The sequence below is a fragment of the Colius striatus genome, chromosome 5, assembly GCF_028858725.1.
Source record: "Colius striatus isolate bColStr4 chromosome 5, bColStr4.1.hap1, whole genome shotgun sequence".
Taxonomy (NCBI): Eukaryota; Metazoa; Chordata; class Aves; order Coliiformes; family Coliidae; genus Colius; species Colius striatus.
In genome coordinates this window covers 15,191,469-15,212,409 of record NC_084763.1, presented here as the reverse complement: position 1 = coordinate 15,212,409, position 20,941 = coordinate 15,191,469, and the positions used below count along the sequence as shown (strand labels likewise).

At 40.5% G+C, this 20,941-nt stretch overlaps 1 protein-coding gene across 1 annotated transcript in view; it reads right to left on the bottom strand.

Annotated features, from left to right (window-relative positions):
• TRIM71 (tripartite motif containing 71) overlaps positions 1-20,941 on the bottom strand; it is a 53,598-nt gene that overhangs the window by 6,301 nt on the left and 26,356 nt on the right. Inside the window, exon 2 of the mRNA XM_061997308.1 lies at positions 7,146-7,313. Within this exon, the coding sequence (XP_061853292.1) occupies positions 7,146-7,313 (168 nt within the window). The remainder of the gene's footprint in view (positions 1-7,145; positions 7,314-20,941) is intronic.

Sequence of the window (20,941 nt, the reverse complement as noted above, 5' to 3'; positions counted from 1 at the left end):
GCACTATGCCAAATAGGCCAAAGCATCCTAGGGTGGCTGACCAACATAAAACACAGCAGTGGGCAGTGGTGGGGGGTAGCGGAACAGCAATAGGCAAGTTATCTATCTGGAGCAAAAGCCAAGAGCTTTAAGTACAACTTTTGGAAGCCTTCTTTACACGGAAATCTCTTGTTCGCTTTGATTACTGTAAGATACCACAGCTCTGCCATGATAACTCTCTCCTGCTGTTCTGCAGGCATTTCCTGTGCAGAACTTGCCTCAGAGGTCAGATTTTAGGAAACCCGTTAAACAGCAGCAGTTCTTGTTCAGATCAGACACTATACAATATTTTTAACAACAAATCCTCTTAAAAAAGTCAGTTTTTATGATGCACCCTCCTCATGGTATGTCATAGTTATTCCAGTGCTAGTGAATGAGACCACCAGCCAGCTCACATGGTTGAGAAACAGAAGGCAAGGCGAATTGCACTGTGTTACTGAAGGAGAACAACTGTTTTGTTTATAGCAGGAAACCAGCCTATTTGCAGCTGCACCTACCTATTTGACTTCTCAGAGGCCCGAAGATGGCCAATGCTACTGCCCATTCTATTAGATGTCACCAGTGCCTTGTGCTTAAAACAAGGAGTTTACAACACATCTTTGTAAATTTAAGGGCCAAAACTGGTGCTTCCAGGCCTTCAGTGTTAAATTTAAGTAACAACAGTGTTTGTGAGGGTAATATATTCCAGAGGGCCACAATAAAAGGAAATCTTGCACATAGAGCTTTCAGTGGGGCAGATGAGCATGTTTTCATGAAGGAAATCAATGCAGATATCCATCAGTAGGCTACTGCTACCTGCACATTTCAGAATTTCTTGCTCTTCTCTCTAGACCTACCCAACCACATTCAAAACACACACTTTAGCCACACAAGACTGTGACATACAATATTTCCTGTACTTTCAAAGTATCACATGAGTGCAGGTCTCAGGTTTTATTCTCTGGACATTCTGTACAAACAGAAAAGGCTACTTTAATATTTAGGGTAGCTATTCTATAATTTATATAGTATTTTATATCTTACTAGAGCTAGCTCTGCATAAACACACCTCAATGTAAAGTGTCTCTGGGTGTCTGTGCCTATATACAGCACCCTAAGCAAAGCCTCCTTTCCAAGTACAAGACATCAGACTTAGGAACTGGGTGGGCACTTCCCCACCCAGTTCCCCACCTTAGGAACTGGGTTAGGAACTTCCTACAAATTCCAGTCAGTTTCGAGTACAAGTCATACTGGACCCCATTTGTCCTTTGCAAGTCCCCTTTTAGGAGAAAAAACTAATAGTGAGCTTGTCACATTGTCTCTGACATGGCAACTGATGCTTCAACACAAAGCTATGAACAAACAGTCTTTGAGAGCCAGAAGTAGCAGAGCTGTATCATAGTGCACAACCGTGTATCTGGGTCGACTACATTTTGTAGAATGGCAGTTTTCAGGCTTTTTTTTCCATGTCCTGTCTTCTATTAGACATTAAGAACTGGAGCCTCGAGTTAAAAAGCTTTCTACAGTTTCATCTTTAATATTCTTATGGAATATTTAAATGTAATGTTCTAGAAATATCACTATTTCAAGTTCTCCCTAGCATAACTTTTTAAAATGAAAAGTTATGATCAGAAGCATACAACATACCAAGAGGAAGCAGAAACACTGGAAAGCATGTGTTGGGGCACACTAGAAGCAAGAATTGCAGAGCTACTGATGCCCTCACTGCATGGTTTCCCCCATCCAATATCCAAATTGAATCATCACGTCGACAGTTATGTCCTCACAGCACAGTTAAAGACGCTGACTTGGGTCTCTGAAAGAGCAGAGTCTGTTAGTCCAGATGCTGAGTAGACTCTTATCACTTGGGTTCATTTGAACAAACTAAAGCCCAACACACCACTGTGGCAACAACATGAGATACATAAAGGCTGCTTATGGTTGGTAACTGTATCGCAACTCAATGCTAGCTTGCATCAGCTCTTTTGGAAAGGTCCTTAGGATTTTTAATTCTCTCCCTCCAAAGATGGGAGAGAGGTATAATTTTCCAGGCATTAACTCAAATATTTAAGCTTGCTAGTGGAAGTTTTTTAATGACAGCACAAACCTCTGGAAAGAAAATTTGAACTTGGAATTCAAACTTGAAAGTGAACTTTGATGTTTCTTTAGAGGAATCCTTCAGTATTTTGGGGTGAAAGGACCACAGGTAACTGCTAAAGAGCCTTACATACATACATACTTCCCTACTTCAGTATGGAAGATTTAGACTCTAAACACTAAGGAATTTAAGAGGAAGTTAATCCTACTTGGAGGAAAGAAAGCTTTCAGATTCTTATTCTCTAGCAATCCCCTCTCTTGCTTTTAAAAGCACTTTAAATAAAAAAGGGAAACCTTCATGCATATCTCAAATTAGCCCTCTTCCACCAAATGGAAGGTGTTTCACCCCTAGTTTGTTTTCAGTTCAAAAAGGTAACTAAGATTATTTCACAGAATTTTCCTAGTTACTTATCACTTCAGAGCAGAATAAAACCGCCAGGACATAACCAGCTTTCTCCAGCATCAAGTACCTGATAAAAGCTTCCCAGTGTTCTTAATAGAAAAAAAATATATGGAAGTACAGTTGCAGTCTCTTTGTCTTAATATTGGTGCAGTTATAGCACAAATCACAGTAGCTAGACCAATTTAAAGATTTCAGCCTAACAGCTGTGAAATGCTGAAACAATCCTCACTTAGAGCAATTCTCCCTAAAGAGAATTTTAAAAGAAGTTTTGTTGGAGAGAATGAGACCAGGTTAACTCATGTCAGAAACTGACAAACGATCATTTTGGTTTGTACTGTATAAACAGACTTTTTGCCTACAGTTTTAGGCAGAACAGTAGTTTGGACAGTGACACATGTCAAATCCATCTTTCCCAATAACCATCTGCTTGTATGTTCCACTAAGGAACTCACTAAAATACCACAGAAACAAAAACTAGAAGAAATTCAGCCTCTCTCTGCTTGATACAAATTCAAGACATAGAAAAGCACCAATTGACTCCCATTTTGTTTGCAAAGCCTCATTTCAGATCCTCAAGCCTGACTTCAAAGCCTCACAGAAGGGTGCCTTAGCTAACTCAATGTGACAGCCACAGAACAATCTCTTGCAGCACAGCCGTGCTGTGCCATCCCTCTCAGGTATCGACCTCCCGGCAGCACAGATCCATATGGCAACCCACAGGGAAGCTTCAACAGAAGGGCAGAGGCTCAAGGCAACAGATCAGCTTCCTCCTCTTCTGACTAGCTGAGTTTCTTACAGTATATCCCTCTCCCCCTTCCCTAGAATAAAGGTGTTAATCTATTTCATACCACCTCCTCCACATTTTTGGAGATGGAAGAGCCTTAAGGTTGACTTGCCTCACCACCAGCTCCTGAGCCTTTCACGCTGGTAGGTAAGAGTGTCCCTATGTTCTGTGCATGACCAGTCTTACTGAATTTACATGTGGAAATCTGCATTGTCAAACATGCCAGCAAAAACAACTATAGGCTCAGCAAGGAAAGAATTTGCTTTCCAATAAATCCACTTCTAAGACAACTGACATGAACAGATGAAATTGTACTTTAACATGTTCACCTGGAAATTGACCTTAAATGGGAATGAGGACTCAATACTTTGTGGTTACGCAAGTGCATTAGATTACACACACACATACATATATACAGTTACACACATATAGATGTATTTTGAGAACATGACATTTTGAAGAAGCCATCTATCTTTCATCATAACAGATTTACGTTCAGTTTGTGGCCCAGTCCTTGGAAAAAAATCTGAAGGAAGACAGCTAAGCATGAACTTTCATGGGGTAAAACATGGCAGCAGGACAAGTTCCCTGTATAGAAAGGCAGCAGTCCTGCTTTTCCTCAACCCATTAATCCTGTGTCAGCTTTGGCTTTCATATCATCCTGTGAATCTAGTCTCTGAAAAAGCTAGAAAAGTATACCAGGAAGGAGGATAGCTTTCCACTGAGACAAGTCCCACCAGCAACAGAGATGAGTGTGCTCCATTCCTTGGCACCACCAACAGTCCTTGTAGTGCTACTATGAACCAGTCAGGGGGCTGAGCCAGCCAAAAAGTAATCCCACAACAAAGTCACTCTCCCTTCAGCTGGATCACTTCACCACTAAGGCACACAAGCACGATAAATGCATTAACCAGGACAGGATCAGCACAGCACAAGGAAGCAGGGGAAGCTTCTCATTGCTGCAGGATCTCACTGAGCAAAAAAAGCAAGCCTCTTGCTGCCAGGCTTAGTATTTCTTACTGAGGATCTCAACTCCTGTGAATAGTGAGGTTTGAACTTTTCACATAATTACAGAATCTGAAGGGTTGGAAGGGATCTCAAAAGATCATCTAGACCAACTCCCCTGCCACAGCGGGATCTCCTAGAGTAGGTCACACAGGAACTCATCCAGGTGAGTACTGACAGATTTTTTCAGGCTTCAGTTAATCAAAAGGCTGAAATGTATCCCAACTCAACTTTTTTTAAGTTCTGGGGTGGGGGAAGGGGGGAGGGGAAATCTTTTCTCCAAAGCTGCAGGAAGAGTTTAAATAAACATTTCTTCCTAAAAGCCTTCAACTTTGGTTAACCAGATACTCTCCAGCCAGTTGACTCATGGTTTGATTTCCTCTTTCCTGCATTATCCTTCAAATTCCATTTTCCCTTTACTACTACCCCTCCTCATCTATCCTGAACATCTCATGGTAGTGAGCTATCACTTTCAGAGCCTATTAAGAGTTACTAGTACAGTAGTAAGAATTGGCCCCATTAAGAAGTGTTAATACACAGTATTAATTTTCAAGGCTTAGAGTGCCAGTCTATGTTCCTCAGATTGCAGCTTGTACTGGCATTTAATTCTCTGTTGACTGTTTCTAAACTTTAAGAAAATCACTCAAGCTAATTGCTTTTATTTTAGAACCTAGTTACTTCAGAGTTTGTTTTAAATTCACACTGAGGTGCTATCTCCTCTTTAGGATAAACACACAGTTTCACAGCTCTCTCATCCCAAGAACAAGGAAAGTTCCGCTCCACAAAAACTTTATGCAGCAGGCTCACTGCACCAACCTTGAGTCAGTCACTTTCTCCTTTTAACTCACATGCTCTTGTTGCTGATCTTGCTTCTGTAGTAGCTGTCTAGAGTTCTACAGTCTTCCCATTGCTGCATATGCACACACAGATTGGTGATCTGCTTGTTCACTACCCTTTTTCTGTACAGCAGCCCTGATTTAAAAGCCCATTGAAGTAATAAAAGAACTCAGTACTTGAAAAGCATGGTTTATTTTACATAATCTTTACACAAGCTGCCCAGTTAACACTTCCAAGACAGCCTCTTATCCTGAACACACTGTAGCTAGGACAAAACTACACAAACTAAGTTCTGTTGAGCTGCTTCAAGTTACCTGACTATAGTCACCATCACCCAGCTTTTATCTTTACCATCATAAAGTACGCAGCTCACCACAACGGCAGGAGCCTCCAACAAAGGTCAGAAGAAAATGGGGGAGTAATGAGCAGAGTAAACTCAGTAGGAAGCAGACATAAAAGCGTTCATGCAATAGTAGCAGAGTGATGACTCAAGGATATTCTGCTAGTTTCGACTCCAAGCGATAGTCCCTTCTTAGAAGATTTATCCACACCAGTTAGATGACTACGAGCCCTCAAGGTCAAGAGCAGTAATTACTAACTGACAAGCACTTGTCTAGGACAGCCTAGAGAAATTCAGGACACTGCACCAGTGAGGTTTTTAAGCTAGTGAATTTTTTTCCTTCTTGCTCATTCTGGGGACACATTAAATGTTTCCATATTGATACTGTTGAAGAATCTTACGATCCAACTTAAATCTTGGAAGAAGATAAGGTTTGCAGGATTCTCTGAAGAGCTATCCAGCTCCAAAAACTTGGTGCTTGCTGTTCTGTTGTAACAAGTTAACATCACAAGTTAGAGAGACATCAAAGGTTTATTATTTATACCATCATTATTATTTCATATTCCACAAGTGGAATGAAATTCCAGTTGCACATTCAGGTGCAAACAGAGAGGAAAGTTAGCTGCTCCTCTCCCACTGAACAAATTTACTTCCTCATCTGCTAAGAAAGAAGCAATAATGGGTGGACATGAGGTTTGTTGGTTATTATCATTTGTACCATGCATGTGCCAGGAAAGTAGCCCCAATTCAGAAAGTATTCCACTGATGTTTACTCTAAAAAGAAACCTTGGTACTTAAATCCCATAGAAGTGTTGAGTTTCCAGATATCCTCATCTAAAGCATTTGAGGCTAACAAAACTAAAAGGTGTGGAGTGAAGTTTCCCCACTATGCCTTCCCCGTTCAAAGTCTCTTTGCACAAGCAAAACTACTGCTGACACCACATAATAGTTACTGTTAGGTATTACCTGGCAAAAGTAACTATCTACAAATCCCTGTAGGACAATTTCCTACATAAGTTCCATAGTTTGAAGCACAGTACTTCTTTCCTCCCAGTCCTTGCCAGGTATTGATATTTGCACTATAAAACATAGCTGAGGTAGAAAAGGCAGTTATAGTATGTATTTACATGTGCAGAGTAATCCTTGCATGGAGATAGCTTCAGATCCTCTGCATAGGCAGGTCAGAAGTTTCACGCTAATCCCACAACAGATTAGTATTTCATATTCAGTGACAACACTGAAGATACAACCAGAGGAATAGTAGCTACAGTGCTAGATGCTCTATAGGCATGAAAGACAGCTGAAAATAAGTCTCAGTTGTAAAAACAAAACCAGACTTGGCACTGCTATACAAGATTAGAACTTTCTTCAAAATGCTCCACGCTCAAGTGCATTTGTACAGAGCTTCATATATATTGTGATTTACACGGCAGGATTATGCTGCGAGAATGCAAAACTCAAAACAGCACTTTTGTTTTCAGCTCCACAGTCACTTGTCAGAGATCTGAGAGAACAGAAGGGGTGAGAAGACTGACAGCAGAAGCAGAGAGCTTTTTGCCTTGACACCTTGCCCTGTAACAGACAAGCTGGGGAGAGGGGTGGGAGTGGAGGTGGGAAGAAGGGGGGGGGGAAATTAAGTACTCAAGTTGTGAGTATCTTACTTGAATTGCCTGTCGTCCTTGCTGAGCATCTGCCAGGAGCTGAATGGTGAGAGTCCTGGAATCTTGTAGGGCATCTTGGAGGTAGATAAAGCTGTGACCCACATGTCGTCCCATGGTACATTCCCGACATATGGGGACAGAACAGGTATCACAGTAGAAATGCAGTACCTAGAGGGCAAAAAATAAAGTCTGTATCACCATCTACCAAAGAATTAAAGAGAAAGAAAACAAGCAGGATGTAAAAAAATCCAACAGCTCAACTGTAAAAAGATGGTTAGATGCAGTAGCAACAGGCAAAGACTTCACAATAGTTTCTCCACAAAGGAAGAGCTATCCTTCCCAGTAAGTTCCAAATCATACTCCAACAGTTTGATGGAAGTGTCACTGTTTTCTTTGCAATACAATACTAGGAAGAGTGTCCCGATCAGCTCCTCTTAAGAGCGGAAGCCATCTGCCAACACTTGCAGACTGGAGATGTCATCTATGGCAAGTTTCAGGTGAAGACTTTTCCTGCACAGACAAGCACCACTCTCAAGTGGGTCATTTAATAATCAATGTTTTGGAGAACTGCAGCACCAGCACACTCACACCACATCCCTCTCCAAAAAAAAAAGGGGGGGGGGGGGGGGGGGGGAAGTGTGCTGAGAAACTATCCTTTATGTTTTCAAAATATACAAATCTCTTCATAGAGAGCTCAGGGCAGTGGCAGTATTAGGCAAGACTCCCCTCCTGCCACTCTCTACAGTAAAGCAAAAAAACCCTTTGCTATGATATTGTGTTTCTATGCTGGTATACCTAAGATGCTCCAGTTGGAAAACAAGACTGGAACACTGTCACGCTCACCAGAGCTTTTGAATGCTACAGCAAACTGCAGGTAACCACTAAAACCCCATTCTATTCACAAAGCACTTTAAAACCCTATATTCGAGTCACAGTCAAAGTCTCACTCCAAGATGTTAGCCTAGGAAGTTGAATCTGTCCATCAGCCGTAACTGTTCCCATTCTGCCCAGCAGAGGGAAGCAACACACAGAAATAGCATCTGCCAGGGAAGTGTAGGTTCTTACAGGCAAGCAGAAATCAGCTGGGGTTTTTTTTCAAAGATGTGCGTGAAGGAGTCCAACACCATTTCCACAAGAGTTCCCCTCTTCACTAGTTTTAAAAGCATAATGCTAAAGAAAATCTAAATTATCATGGAAGTGGTAAAAATCCACTATACAATAGCAAACAGAGTTTTGTACCACAGTTTTTTTTCATTGCCAGCTATTTGAAATCTACCTCACTGAAAGGAGAACAACAAAGATTGGACAAGTGTTTGATATGCCTGCCTTCTCACAGCTGTCATCCAGCCACTCGTGGTTCCACAGCTAATGGTTCGTGATACGGTATATAACATCCCTCTTTGCCTTCTCCCTCAAAAGGAAGGGGGAGGACAGGACAGGTGATTCCCTCAGATTGCCTGTGCTGCATAAAGTGACATTTTAAGCTCCTATAAGCGCAACAGCTGAAGTAGTATATGGATTAATGTCTCAAAGGGGTATGTGTGTGTTTGTGCACACATGTCAGATTTTACTAACACACTCTCATACTCTCCTCCCCTCCTTTTTTGGAAAGTTAGTTTTGTCTTGGGGAACTGGGATAGACATTTATGTTTTGCTCAAATCCTAAACTTTCAAGCAGTGTCTCGGATCCTATGCCTTTTACAAGTAAAAAGCTGCCTTGGCTCCAAAATGCATTATTCAAATGGATCATCTTCCACAACTAGAGGGTTCCTTATCTTCACATTGAGACTGTCTAAATCTGTACGCAATGTTCACTTGCTCAGGCAGTTCTGTAATTTTGCTGTTGAAATTACAGAGAATGTTTATTACATGTTGCTGAATGACTCCACTTAAACAACTGAGAAGTTGAGAGAGAATGAAAACCAAGACAGGGTATCAAGTTAGGTCATATGAATCCTATATACTTTAAAAACATACATCAGGGATTTGGGGCCTCAATCAAGCAGAGCAGCTGAAAGGAAAATGGTGACCATATGAACAGAAGTCCAGAAGCAAGTTAAATCTGTTGTTAGTCCTTCAAAACAGTCAACACCAGAAGCAAAAGCTCGGTAAGACACCACAGATCAGTCTTGTGGCAAGCACTCTTGCTCTGCAAGAGAACACCATCCAGTGGCAAGGTGACACAGCCTTTCAAACCAAAGAGAAGCTTTCAAGTGTAAGTTTAAGGCGTTTGCTTGCCTATTGCCATCCGAAGTGTGGTGGAAAATATCACTCCTGGATTTAGAGCTAGGAGAAAAAAGAGCCATAAAAATAATTTATGAAAGATCCAAAATTACATGACAGGGGAAAATCTTGAGCAAATACTACTTGATAATGCCTCATATTTGCTCCTCAGTGAAAACCATCTAGATTTAAATGTGAGAGCAAAAGAGTTAAACAGGCTTGGGCATAAAGAAGTGGAGAGTGATGGACTGAGCCTCACTGTGACACTTATTTAAAATAGGTACCTTAAATACATACAGGAGAAAGTACAAATGCAGAGCCCCTACTGATCTCAGTGGAGAAGGAAGGCAGAAGAAAGAGTCAGACAGCTTTAAGATGAATGAGGAACCTCCCAGAAACTCCTCTCTGGACACAAAGGCTACACCAAGACCCTCAAACTTGGCAGACGTACAAGAAGGGCAATTCTCTCCCTGTGGTCATGCTCACAGTCAGGAGCAGCCAACAGACTGCAAGAACACCAGCAGTAGGACCACATAAAGCATCCAGGGTGTGCTACACCAGTTGGGCTAACCCAGGCTCATCCTGCACTCAACCACAGCCAGGCATTTACTGTTAAGCTCAAGCCTCCTCACATCCCAGTCCCTAGGTCACGGTCACAAAGATCACATACTGCTAGATTAAGTTTCTATGCCTGCTTCTAAATAGAAGGGGGAGAAAAATAAGCCAAATCCCACCACCCCACTCCCAGCAACCTCCTATAAAAATATAAGTCGAACAATACACTAAGTGTATTCTCAATTCAGAACTGATGCACTTGCATACCTAAAAGGCTTGCAGAGCCCTGCCTTCTTCCAATTTCAGCAATATGAAAAGGCCACACCACATTTCAGTTGTGCTGTCAATATAACAACATACTGCTCCTTCTATGCTCATTAGAGGACAAATAATAAGACTGGTCCTGAAACACAGCTAGGCAGGGTTAGTGGGAACAAAAGTACTACTATGTCTTTCGTAACTTCGAGTCTCAAACTGTTAAGAAAAAACTCAACCAACCCCCCCCCCCAAAAAAAAACTCCACCACAAAAAACCCCAAAACACACTCACAAAGGAACACCCACAAAACACAGTATCGAGTCCTAAAGCCTCCCCTCCTCCACCTTCTGTGAAAAAGCAGAGGGAGATCAGTCAAAAGAACCACCAAGCTGTAAATTAAATACTGTCCTGTTAATTTCACCATTTTCACAAGCGTATGAAAAAATGGTTTATAAGCAAAAATCCACACAAATACCGATAAGCACCAAGGAAAGAGAAATAAGCAGAGACAGACTTCTCTTTTCAAATGAATTTGGAATTGTGTAAAAATTGCATGTAATCAATTGTTTCTTTCTGCAGTAAATAAATTGCTTTAGTAAAAATACAATTAAGAAGTGGTGCATTTCCAATACCCTTTTTAGTAGCTATCTATTGAGGGGAAGACCCTCATGCACAAGTAGTTTTTTTTTTTTTAAGGAAAAAAAAAGCTGCTTCCCTACATTAATTAGTATTTTAGAATTTCAACCCATATTAAATGGGGAGTAGTCAGAAGCAAGAGTGGAATAGTTTCAGAGATAGTTAAAAGTGATTTATTTTAAAATAAATCAGCTATGGGTTGATTATTTCCCAAACAGGAAATATTTCCTGAATTGGTGGCATACAATTTTAGACACAAAACAATAAAGGGAGTCTACTTCAATTTAAACAGAATCAGTGAACCATATTACAGGGCTATTCATCTTTTACAGCCACAGCAGCCCAAGAAATACAACAGCAAGGCCATAAATGTGATTGCTTCAGGAAAGGCTGTACAGTGCACCGTAAAAACATTTTACAACAGCAGGAATTCCTGGGTGTCGCTCTCCCCATTTTTTGGTCCATCTGCTTTCAAAGGGGGCAGGGGGATGGGCGGAGATGTTGTTAAACGTCCCCTGGGACTGCACAGCAATCAATCATCATCTGATGAATGGCCACTAAAGTTAAACCCTGACCCCACTCCACAATTCCCACACCAGCCCTCCTCTCCTTACTGCTGACCGGCTTCTAGCAGTGCCCCTGCCCACCCGCCCCCTCCCCCTCCCACCTTCCAGCCCTCACCAAAATTTCCCAAATACCAAGGCCAGACAAAAGCAATGGAATGTAGTAGGCACCATGACAGAAGAATTCAACAGAAACAGCATCTGAGGAGGCTTATCCTTAACCTGTGCTTAAATAAATGTTCTTTCAGCAGGGTTCACAGTGCCCTTCTCCTCCCAGCTTGCAAACATTTGATTTCTCTCATTTCAGAGCACATTTAAGAGCATATATGCACGCAGTTGTCAATACAGCACATGGAATCTAGCAATGTTTAACCATTTATTTTCTGTCATAGCATTTCAGTGACTTGCAATGACTTTATTTGAGCCTACAGTGTTTAAGAATTTGTACAAGGCAGCAACACATAAGGTCACATGATTTTAAAACATCAGTCTGCCTCTAAGAGCTACTCTGTAATCTTAAACAATAAAAAAATCTACAGAAAAAAACCAGCAGCCTCTTGGTTTCTGCTTTTGGAAAAGTCTCAGTATGGCATTTGTAACTCAACTCAGTTTGAGTTTACGACCCCCCCCCACATAAAAATCATACTTACTATGGCCAGTCTTAAGTTTTCCATTACTAAAGGTGTTTTATTATCTAGCTCCCTTGACAATAACCCAAACACCGGTGGCTTTGTTAGGTAGTGTGTAAGGCTTAGATGACTACGAATTTACTATAAACTACTTTTCCAATGAATTTTGGTCTTCCTCCTTCAGGACTGTGTTTCCCTGCATCACACATGCAGCATTTTTTTCTTCTTTTTAAAGCAGCATATAAATACAACAGTTAGGATGCAGCTCAGATTTTGGTAGATAATTGTTGTAAATTTAAATGGAAAGAAGTAAGAGAATTTTTTTTCTGTTGGCAGCTGGTCCCTAGATTCCCATTTAATAGCAATTTGTGACAATTAACTTGCATTACACCATGATCAGAGCAGCATTTTGAGAACCTCAACTTCTACACTGGTATAACTCTTGGAATTTAAATACTATTAAGACTGGAGTTAAGAGCAACCCATGTGAAACACATCAGGACTACAGACTATTTCCCAGAACACCTGCAGCGCTTCACTTGAAGAGACACTTTGGAAAATCTCAAGTTAATTAATAATCAAATTAATATTAAAATCTGTATTTTGATTTAATGCTTTGGTGTTAGAAGAGACTGGCTTAACACCAATCTTCCTCACTGCATCTAGTGGTAATGGGAGGTGGTACACCAACATCAGAAGGGTCTCCACAGCAGACAAGAATGCATTCCCAAATTCAGGTCAACAGTTGAATAATGAAATCTCTTCAAGATTACAGGCACTTTGAAGCATTACAGCCCTATACTACATAAGGCATTCAGCATACTCAGAAAGTTGTATCAAGTGGGATTAGTGAAAACAGTTTGCTATTTCTTTTCTTTGCCACTTGGATGAACAGAGATGAGTTTGATCATTTATAAGTTCATCAAGTGCAAGAGGACCATTCAGCCCTTCTGTTAAATTCAGCTTGATTTCCTTTCTCCACTGGGATTAATAAAAGCCTAGCTAACAGATGATTTTAAGACTTTCACAAATCTGCTCAGAAGAAATAAAATTGTAATTCCATATGCATTTTTTCCAGCACTAGTGTGAACCTTCCTTCTCCAGACACTTCAGTGGGTTCTGTTTCTTGCTCTGGGTTCTCAGACACACAGGCTCTCTCTCAGCCTAGCACATAAGGAGGAAGGAAGCTCATCTACAAAACCTCCAATCTAACCAGCACTGCTCCCAACATGAAACCTCACACAGCTCTAGGTTGTCATTTCACTTGACAATTAAACTGATAGTTACTCTAAGAGGAAAGACTGTATCTCCCTGCCCTCTTCCTTCACTGGACTCTTTACTGTTCCTCCAGCCCTAGTTAAGAGATGTGAGGTCTTTCCAAACAGTAGAAAAAAATCAATTTTAGAAAACAGTTTAGCTGCTCATTTGATCCAGGGATCAGAACAGCAGTAGGGCCAGAACAAGTGAAGAACCACCACCCTCAACTACAGACATGGAGACATCTGGTGACAACCATCTTAAATATCAGCTGAGTTGCAGTGCTGGTACTTCTCCAACCTCAGAGCTGGAAGTTAGTGTAGATCTTATTTATAGCATTCATTTCAAGTTCTAACTTGAAGAACATTATCTAAGGCAAATTAAGTCTGATAAGCTAAAAAGGCTGTTAAACCAAAAGACTAACATACTCTTAAAATCCTTGATGTTTACCTTCTTTGATCCTGCTGTGCTATCAAAGCCAGTAAAAACAGATGCATATTTTAGAGAGTAGTGACAACACTGGGCCAGGCAAATCATCTAAGTTAAAAGTAAAGTTTCTTCAGAAGGCACAGTTTCTTTAATCAAGTTTAGAAAACCCAGTCAGTAATAACGGTCAGCTGGGAGTAGAATAAAGACCATTTAGGTTTTCTTTACCAATATAAGCAGTATTTGCAAATTCAAAAGGTCTCAGGTTAGAAGGACAATCAAGATCTACTTCATTCTGAAGGCCACATCATGCTGTAATAGTGCAATGACAGGCTGCAAACTGGGGCAAGGAGACAGCAAGTCACATCTTGGACAAAGCTGGTTTAAGGATCATCTAGCTCCAGTATACAATAAAAACTGCATCCTCTGTGTTTAGAGTCTTAAAAATAAAACCGTGATGACTGTAGCTTCTGCTTATAGCCACCTATCTGGAAATGCAGCATCCCAAGCACTTCTCAGCAGCACTTCTGTCAGTTGTAGCACCTCCCTGTTCATTCACTTTAAATATGGAGTGACTGCTACACCACTCAGCTGGACTTTGCCTAGTGTTTGAAGAACACCTCGTCAGCTAGCTTTTTAAAAGTTCTTGGGTGCAAAGTAACTTGTCCAGCTGATCTAATGCACTACCTCAGAGATTCCGGTTACCGATGGACTGAAAAGACATTCTCACATCCACCTTGTCACTCCAATTCTTCCTATAAGCAAGGCTTAATATTCTAATGTAAACACTGAGATAGCAGAAGTATAATTATCACAAAGTGATAATCAATTTCTTTACCACAGTGGTAAGTACATTCTGCAATTTTCTTTTAAAGAAATAGTTGGTACTAGGAAAAATCTGTATTTCTTCTGCTTTAAAGAAGTCACAGCATCTGCTTCATCACTAAAGCAGGTAAAGTAGCTATTCTATGGCAAGATGCAATAGTATCAGTAGCTAGCAAGTGACTCAGCCAGCTCTTTTACAGATTTCAATAGGGGAGACCAGCCTGTGCTTCAACATGCAACTCATTAGCTGTTTAAATGCAGCTTCTGTGCCAAATCTACATGACACGAGTAGCAGCAGGGTGGTCTTGGCACAGGGGACAGTGGGTGGATCTAAATATTCAACAGTTCAAGCTAGCAATCTAATAGTCTGCTGTGGAAGCAGTCATTAGAGTGGGTCAGGCCCCAGTTCCACTTCAAGCCCATCTGTCCAAGTCACAGCTGTAAGTCCCTTTAAATCCGTCACTGAACCTCTCTAACTCTCCAGCACTCTGAAAGCTAGAGTGTCTTAAAGATCTCAGCCAAAGCTTGGCCATGATTCCAGTGATGCTGTAAATCACAATGAGCTGTCAAATGCTTTGCTGTTGCACGTGGAATTTTGTTGTGGTTTGGCCTTTTTTGAGAGAAGCAACAAACATATTCACAAACTCCTAATATTAACATCTCCCCCTTTTTCTGCACAGGCCAAGCATTAGATTCTTCTGAGTTTTGTCCTAGGCATGGGAAGGGTAAGTCTAGGAGTCAGGGTACACTTGAAGCTGCTGCATCCTGCTCTGACGCCTAACATCAGTACAGGCCTCAGCTCTTAGAAATCTATATTCAACTCTATGCTGTTCCTATACCACTGCAGAGAACACTACTTCCATTCAGGTCCTTGGCAACTGTTGACCTTCATATGGAAAGCTGATGGCAAGGATGCTATTATATGCCCTGAAAACAAATAGCTAGAAAATTGTTTCTCTCTTAATATACTAGAGACAAACATTATTCTGTTTCATTTGATGAGGAAGGGAGTGGGAAGAGAAAACAACATTAAAGTTCCTGGATTTCACTCAAGGACCAGCTAGTCCTCAAGCCAAAGACAAGTCGATTGCAAAACATCTTAAGCAGATGGACTGCATGCAGTTTACCAGAGATTTTTGCCTATTAGGCTAGACAACAATTGAGCATTACAAATTTAAAGTAAGAGAAAAACTGGGTGTGAGAATAAAACACAGATTTATCCAAAAAGACTGTGGCTTTACCTATTTTAACTTTGTGATAGATAGGCCAATATTTTTATTTCACATGGAGTTTTTTTGCACTGCTGAGTTTTCAGAAATTCTTGTTTTAAGTAGGTTCCTCTTGGTTCAGGAAAGCAACCTTTAGAACATGAGTTTGTGTTTATTCTTTCACACAATGTAATGCTTCAACTACATTATCTAGTATTTATTTGATACAAGACGACAAGACTGAAAGTGCACATTTGAAAACTCTCACAGTTGCACCACCACATGAATTTAGGCAGTAATTCCAAGTGCAGTAGAGAGTACTAGAAAACTAAGCAATTACAAATTGTCCCACTTTGTAGTTTTATTGTTTAGTAGCTCCCCCTTACTTGGGTAACCTCACTGCCAACAATAGGGAAGAACACAAGAACCCATAGTACAAAATAACTGAGACAATAGTGCCAAAAATTAGCAGTTTTCAGATAAAGCCATTTTTACATGGGAATACAACCAATATAAAATCAGAAGTGTGAGGTAGCTTAACATCTGTAATTTCTCTCTTCAAGTGCATACTCTACTTGGGGGGGAGCTTTGTCTCTGTACTGACTGTTCATTTTAAATCATTTTAACAATATTACATTGTCTCTACAGGATTTCTCAAAAGTGTATCTATATCTTTTTTTTAAAAGGATTATTCATGTAAGGATGAAGGGAAAAATATAAACTTAGACTAGCGCATCTCAAAGGCCTTTTAACAAAGAGGGTGGTTAACATATGTGAAGCAATTGAGATACCTAACACCACTACTACTAGACTCTGGTAATTCCAGTCTGAGTAACAGCCTGGTAGGCAAGATCAGTCCACACACTCATACAAGACACTGTCCCTCAGTCTACTTCTAGTACTAGGTAGCTCTTGAACAGAGAATATTACCTAAACAGGCTAATATCACTATAGAGAGAGCAATTACTTGAGAATTGTGCTGCTTGCAATGACTCCTTGTGGTAAGGCATAAGATACTTAAAAATTAGGGTGGTTTGGGTTTTTTTTTAATAGAACCATACTGATCCTATGGCAGTTCATGTGGAGTAAAGATAAATAACAGTAACAGAAATGTATGCCTTAGGGCATAAGCTGAATATTCACCTGGAATACTATAGGAAAGAATTCCTCCCTCATTTTCTCAGTGAGAAGTGCCCAGTTAGCCAAGCATTAATACAGCCAGGGGAGAGGGAAGGAAATGTCATCCTTCTCTTCTGTCCTCCTTCCCCCACCACCCCAACATTGAGCATTGGCTACTATTGCAGCCTGGGTGTCTTATGGGAACAGCCCAGTCTTGCCACTCCTCCCACTTCTGCCTTGCACCTCATGTCCTCAGAGAAAAGCTATAACGAGAACAACTGCGATACTGAACCCCCACAGCAGGAGTTGTTAACTTTTTTTTCCTCCTTTAATTGTGAAACAATCCATGCCTATTAAACAAGTCCGGTTACCACCAGTGCCATATGCACATCAAACTGCAGTCAAAGTGAATATGACCAACTATAGCCTTTTATTAGGAAATACAGGCAAGACTGTCGTCTGGGAAAACTGACATATAAAGCCATTCCAAGTGTTTTATACTGCAATGTTTTCAGTTAATGCTTATGTGGAACAGGTTTTGTGGAAAGGACAAAGGCAGCACTGAACTGGCCCCCACTGTTCTTTTGCCTTCCCTGCTTCCCTTGCCTTACGCTGTCCCAAGCACTGTTTTTACAAACACTACACATGAACATACCAAGTCCTTCTTCTATAAGGCCTTTGAAGCAACTTCAGTGAAACACAAAAACAGCTAACATGAACATTTGGAAGGTATCCTCAAAAGGCATTCAAGCTTTCCCTCCATACCATCATCCACTCAAATGCTCACACAATAAAAATATGCAAGTGTAAAATTTTTACTAGCTTAAGTACACATGTTTTGGAGCAGAAAGAAAAATTATGACATGTTGAGGTTTTGGTTGGGATTCCTCATAAATCAGGAATCTTAATTAAGCAAAACCAAATTTGGACTGCATTGAAAGGGGAGAAAAAAAAATTGTTTGCTCCAGATCCAGGCAGTACTTTCTAAAAGCACACTATATACATACTGTGCCACTGTTCCTCAGCTAACCTGATCAAATTATACCATCTATGTTGAAAACAATGACTATCTGCTCTCAGCATAGGACATATACCAGAGAATCTTACTCAGAGAAACAACACTGTCCTTGAGGATCAAATCTTTGCTGCTTCTAGCAGAATGCCAGACTAAATTTGTCAGACTAATATACTTGTTACAATTCCTCTTCATTTTATGGAGGATTACAGAAGACTCTTCATGAAAGTGTTATCCTGTGAGTGCTTGTGTACTACTGCCAAATGAACTCTAGTATTTTTTGTTTGTCTTGGAAGACCTAGCTGTCTTAACAGCCACAGGGCATTTCAATAATCATATAACAAACACCACTGCAGGTTACTCTTTAATCCCTTGCGAGTGAATGAGTAAATTCTTGTCCATCTATCATATAATGACACAGCTCTGCAGTTACTGCCAAAAAAGTACTGTAAACCATGAAAGAAAAACATCTAAGAATAAGAAGATCTGTTCCAGGAGGTCAGAAGTGTTTACTCAGAAAAATTTTTTTCTCCATCTCTATAGAACAGTAAGAACAACAGATAAGTCTGTTTACAAACCATTAATACTAAATGAGAGACATTAAATCTGAACATTTAAGACAGGCTCTGAGAGACAATATATCTTCATATACCTCTACCTGCTTGCCCCTCTGGCAACAGAAAGCAGCAAGATCTCCTAAGCTTCAAAACTTAAAATAAACCACTTAAACCTCACACTTATTTCAAAATGAGTGAAATACAGGTACAAGCAAACTATGTCCCAGATGTCCTACACACACTAAAAGTGTTCTTTTTTGGGACATTTTGTGTTGGGGTTTTTTTGTTTGGTTGTTATTGTTGTGGCCTCTCCCATATTTTCTGCCTAGATTTACGTGCTGCAGTGTCCTACCTTCTTTCATAAAGAAAGATTGCTTTCCTTTTGAATTTGGGATAGGTGGGGAGATAAGTGAATATTCATCCTGGAATGCTTGAGTGGGGGAAAAAAAACAACCCTGGAGTAGAAATACCTCTCCTTCAAACCATAGGGCAGATCTGAAGTGCTTACAGACAAGGGTAAGAAACAGCAATGACAGCACTTTGCCATTATGCCACAGACATCATTGAGCAGTAGGTTGTTTTGGGAGACCAAGGACACTATTCCCGCTCAGCCAAGACTTAAGTTATAATTGATACACACACTACTACAGGGGCTCCATCCCATTGGTCAAATACACTGTGTGACTGTGTACAGCCACCAAGTATGTTCTGTTGAACAGCATTACAACTTTGGTCTAACTAAACTACAGAGATTTGGTGCCATCCTATCTGGCTCAGAGACATATTTTCAGGACCTTTTATGAATATGAAAACAGTTTTAATTCAAATACTTAGAATCCTTCAGTGAAGGCATCAACTCTTCTACGTAGTACTCACTTTAGATTGTTTTGTATGGTGCAGGTAAGTTAGCCTTATCCTAAATTTAAAGCTCAAGCAAGGCCACATTTAAAGTCAGGACAAACGCTTAATATAGAAGGCTTGCTCAATTATCAGTGAAGGGAAGAAAAACTATTCAGGCTGAACTAGAGGGGAAGAGGAGTTAAATGCAACTCAACCAAAGAAAGAGGAGAGACAGAGGGTGGTTACAAAAGTTAGTTAGTTCCTTGCCCAGTTCTTGAAGAAAAACAAAGTACTAGTCTTATTACCAAAAAAAGCTATTTTATGCTAAAACACATGCTGTCTTGTTACATATAAGAAATTTTAACAGATATTATTCTTACTATGGAAGCAGGTGTAGATATTTATGGTGCACCTTAACTAGAAACATGCGATTTCTGACCAGCACCGGCAGGAGTTTACAGCTTAGGTACACCAGTTCACCAAAATGCTGGGTTTTTGCAGGGTCTGGTTTCCACCCATCCATGGAAGGAAGCAGGCACACAAAGCAGAAGAAATTTTATTATCTCTACATAATCAGCGGGAAGTTTTATGAACACTCTTGTGTACACACATCCTGCACGTTAAGCTGTGATCATTAATTTTTATGTATTGCCAAACTAGTCCTACATGTCCCTTAAGTGCTAAGAAGAAAGTTTGAGGAGGTCATAGATTAGATTTAGTTTCTCTCAAAAAGCAAACCAAAACTCTGCAATCCAGGTAAAAGAACAAAACATGCTTAACCAGATTTCCAAGAACAAGACAATTAACCTATTGAGTCAGGGCTGCTTGGTAAAAGCCTTTCAAAGGAAGCTACCTGCCTACCTTTAGAATATTCTTGTATATACGGCTTTCCAGCACAGGAAGTTACAGAGACAATGATTTTGAATTTACAAAGGCAGGCCAGACTTTTGGACAGTGTTGTCACCCACTTTTCAGCACCCTGCTTGGTTTTCCAAGTAAGTCATTAGGTTAATTTATTCTAAAGGCACAAATGATGGGACAGTGTAATGGGTGTGTGTGATCAACAGTGCAAGGGAAAATTATAACTCCTTTAGTTAACATAAGGTGGATTTCAGGACCTTTGTCCTCTACTGAAAGGTTAACTTGCTGCACCCCACATACCACCTTTGCTATCAAAATAAGGGAGCAGCTTCAAGAGCCACACACACAGGCAAGTACCTCTGGTAGCTTACTACCAAGACAGACCTACTGCATAAGGAACATCGCTTCCTGTAACACTGCTTTCAAGTAATAACCAGACCCACTGATTCACTTAAGATTTAATGAGATTACAGCTTGAGGTGATTTGACTTGAGACCATAAAAGTTTTAGGAGCCCATCTGCTCTGCAAAACTAACCTCTCACACACAAGCCTGGGTATGAGCTGACCTTTTAGAGCTACAGAGTAGTTTAGGCAGGAATCAAGTCCTATCGGTACTTGTGATGGGCAGATAGACCAGATAAAGCCAGGAGATTTGCACCTTCAGGGGAAGAGGAGTTTCCATATGCATCAGTACTCCAAGGGGAATTTACATATGCATCAGTACTCCAGGGGGATCTTTCCAAACAATCAGTAGCCTTTCATTAAGAAAATGCTAGCCACCTCAGGGTGCTTTCCTCACCCATTAACACACCATTAATAGCAT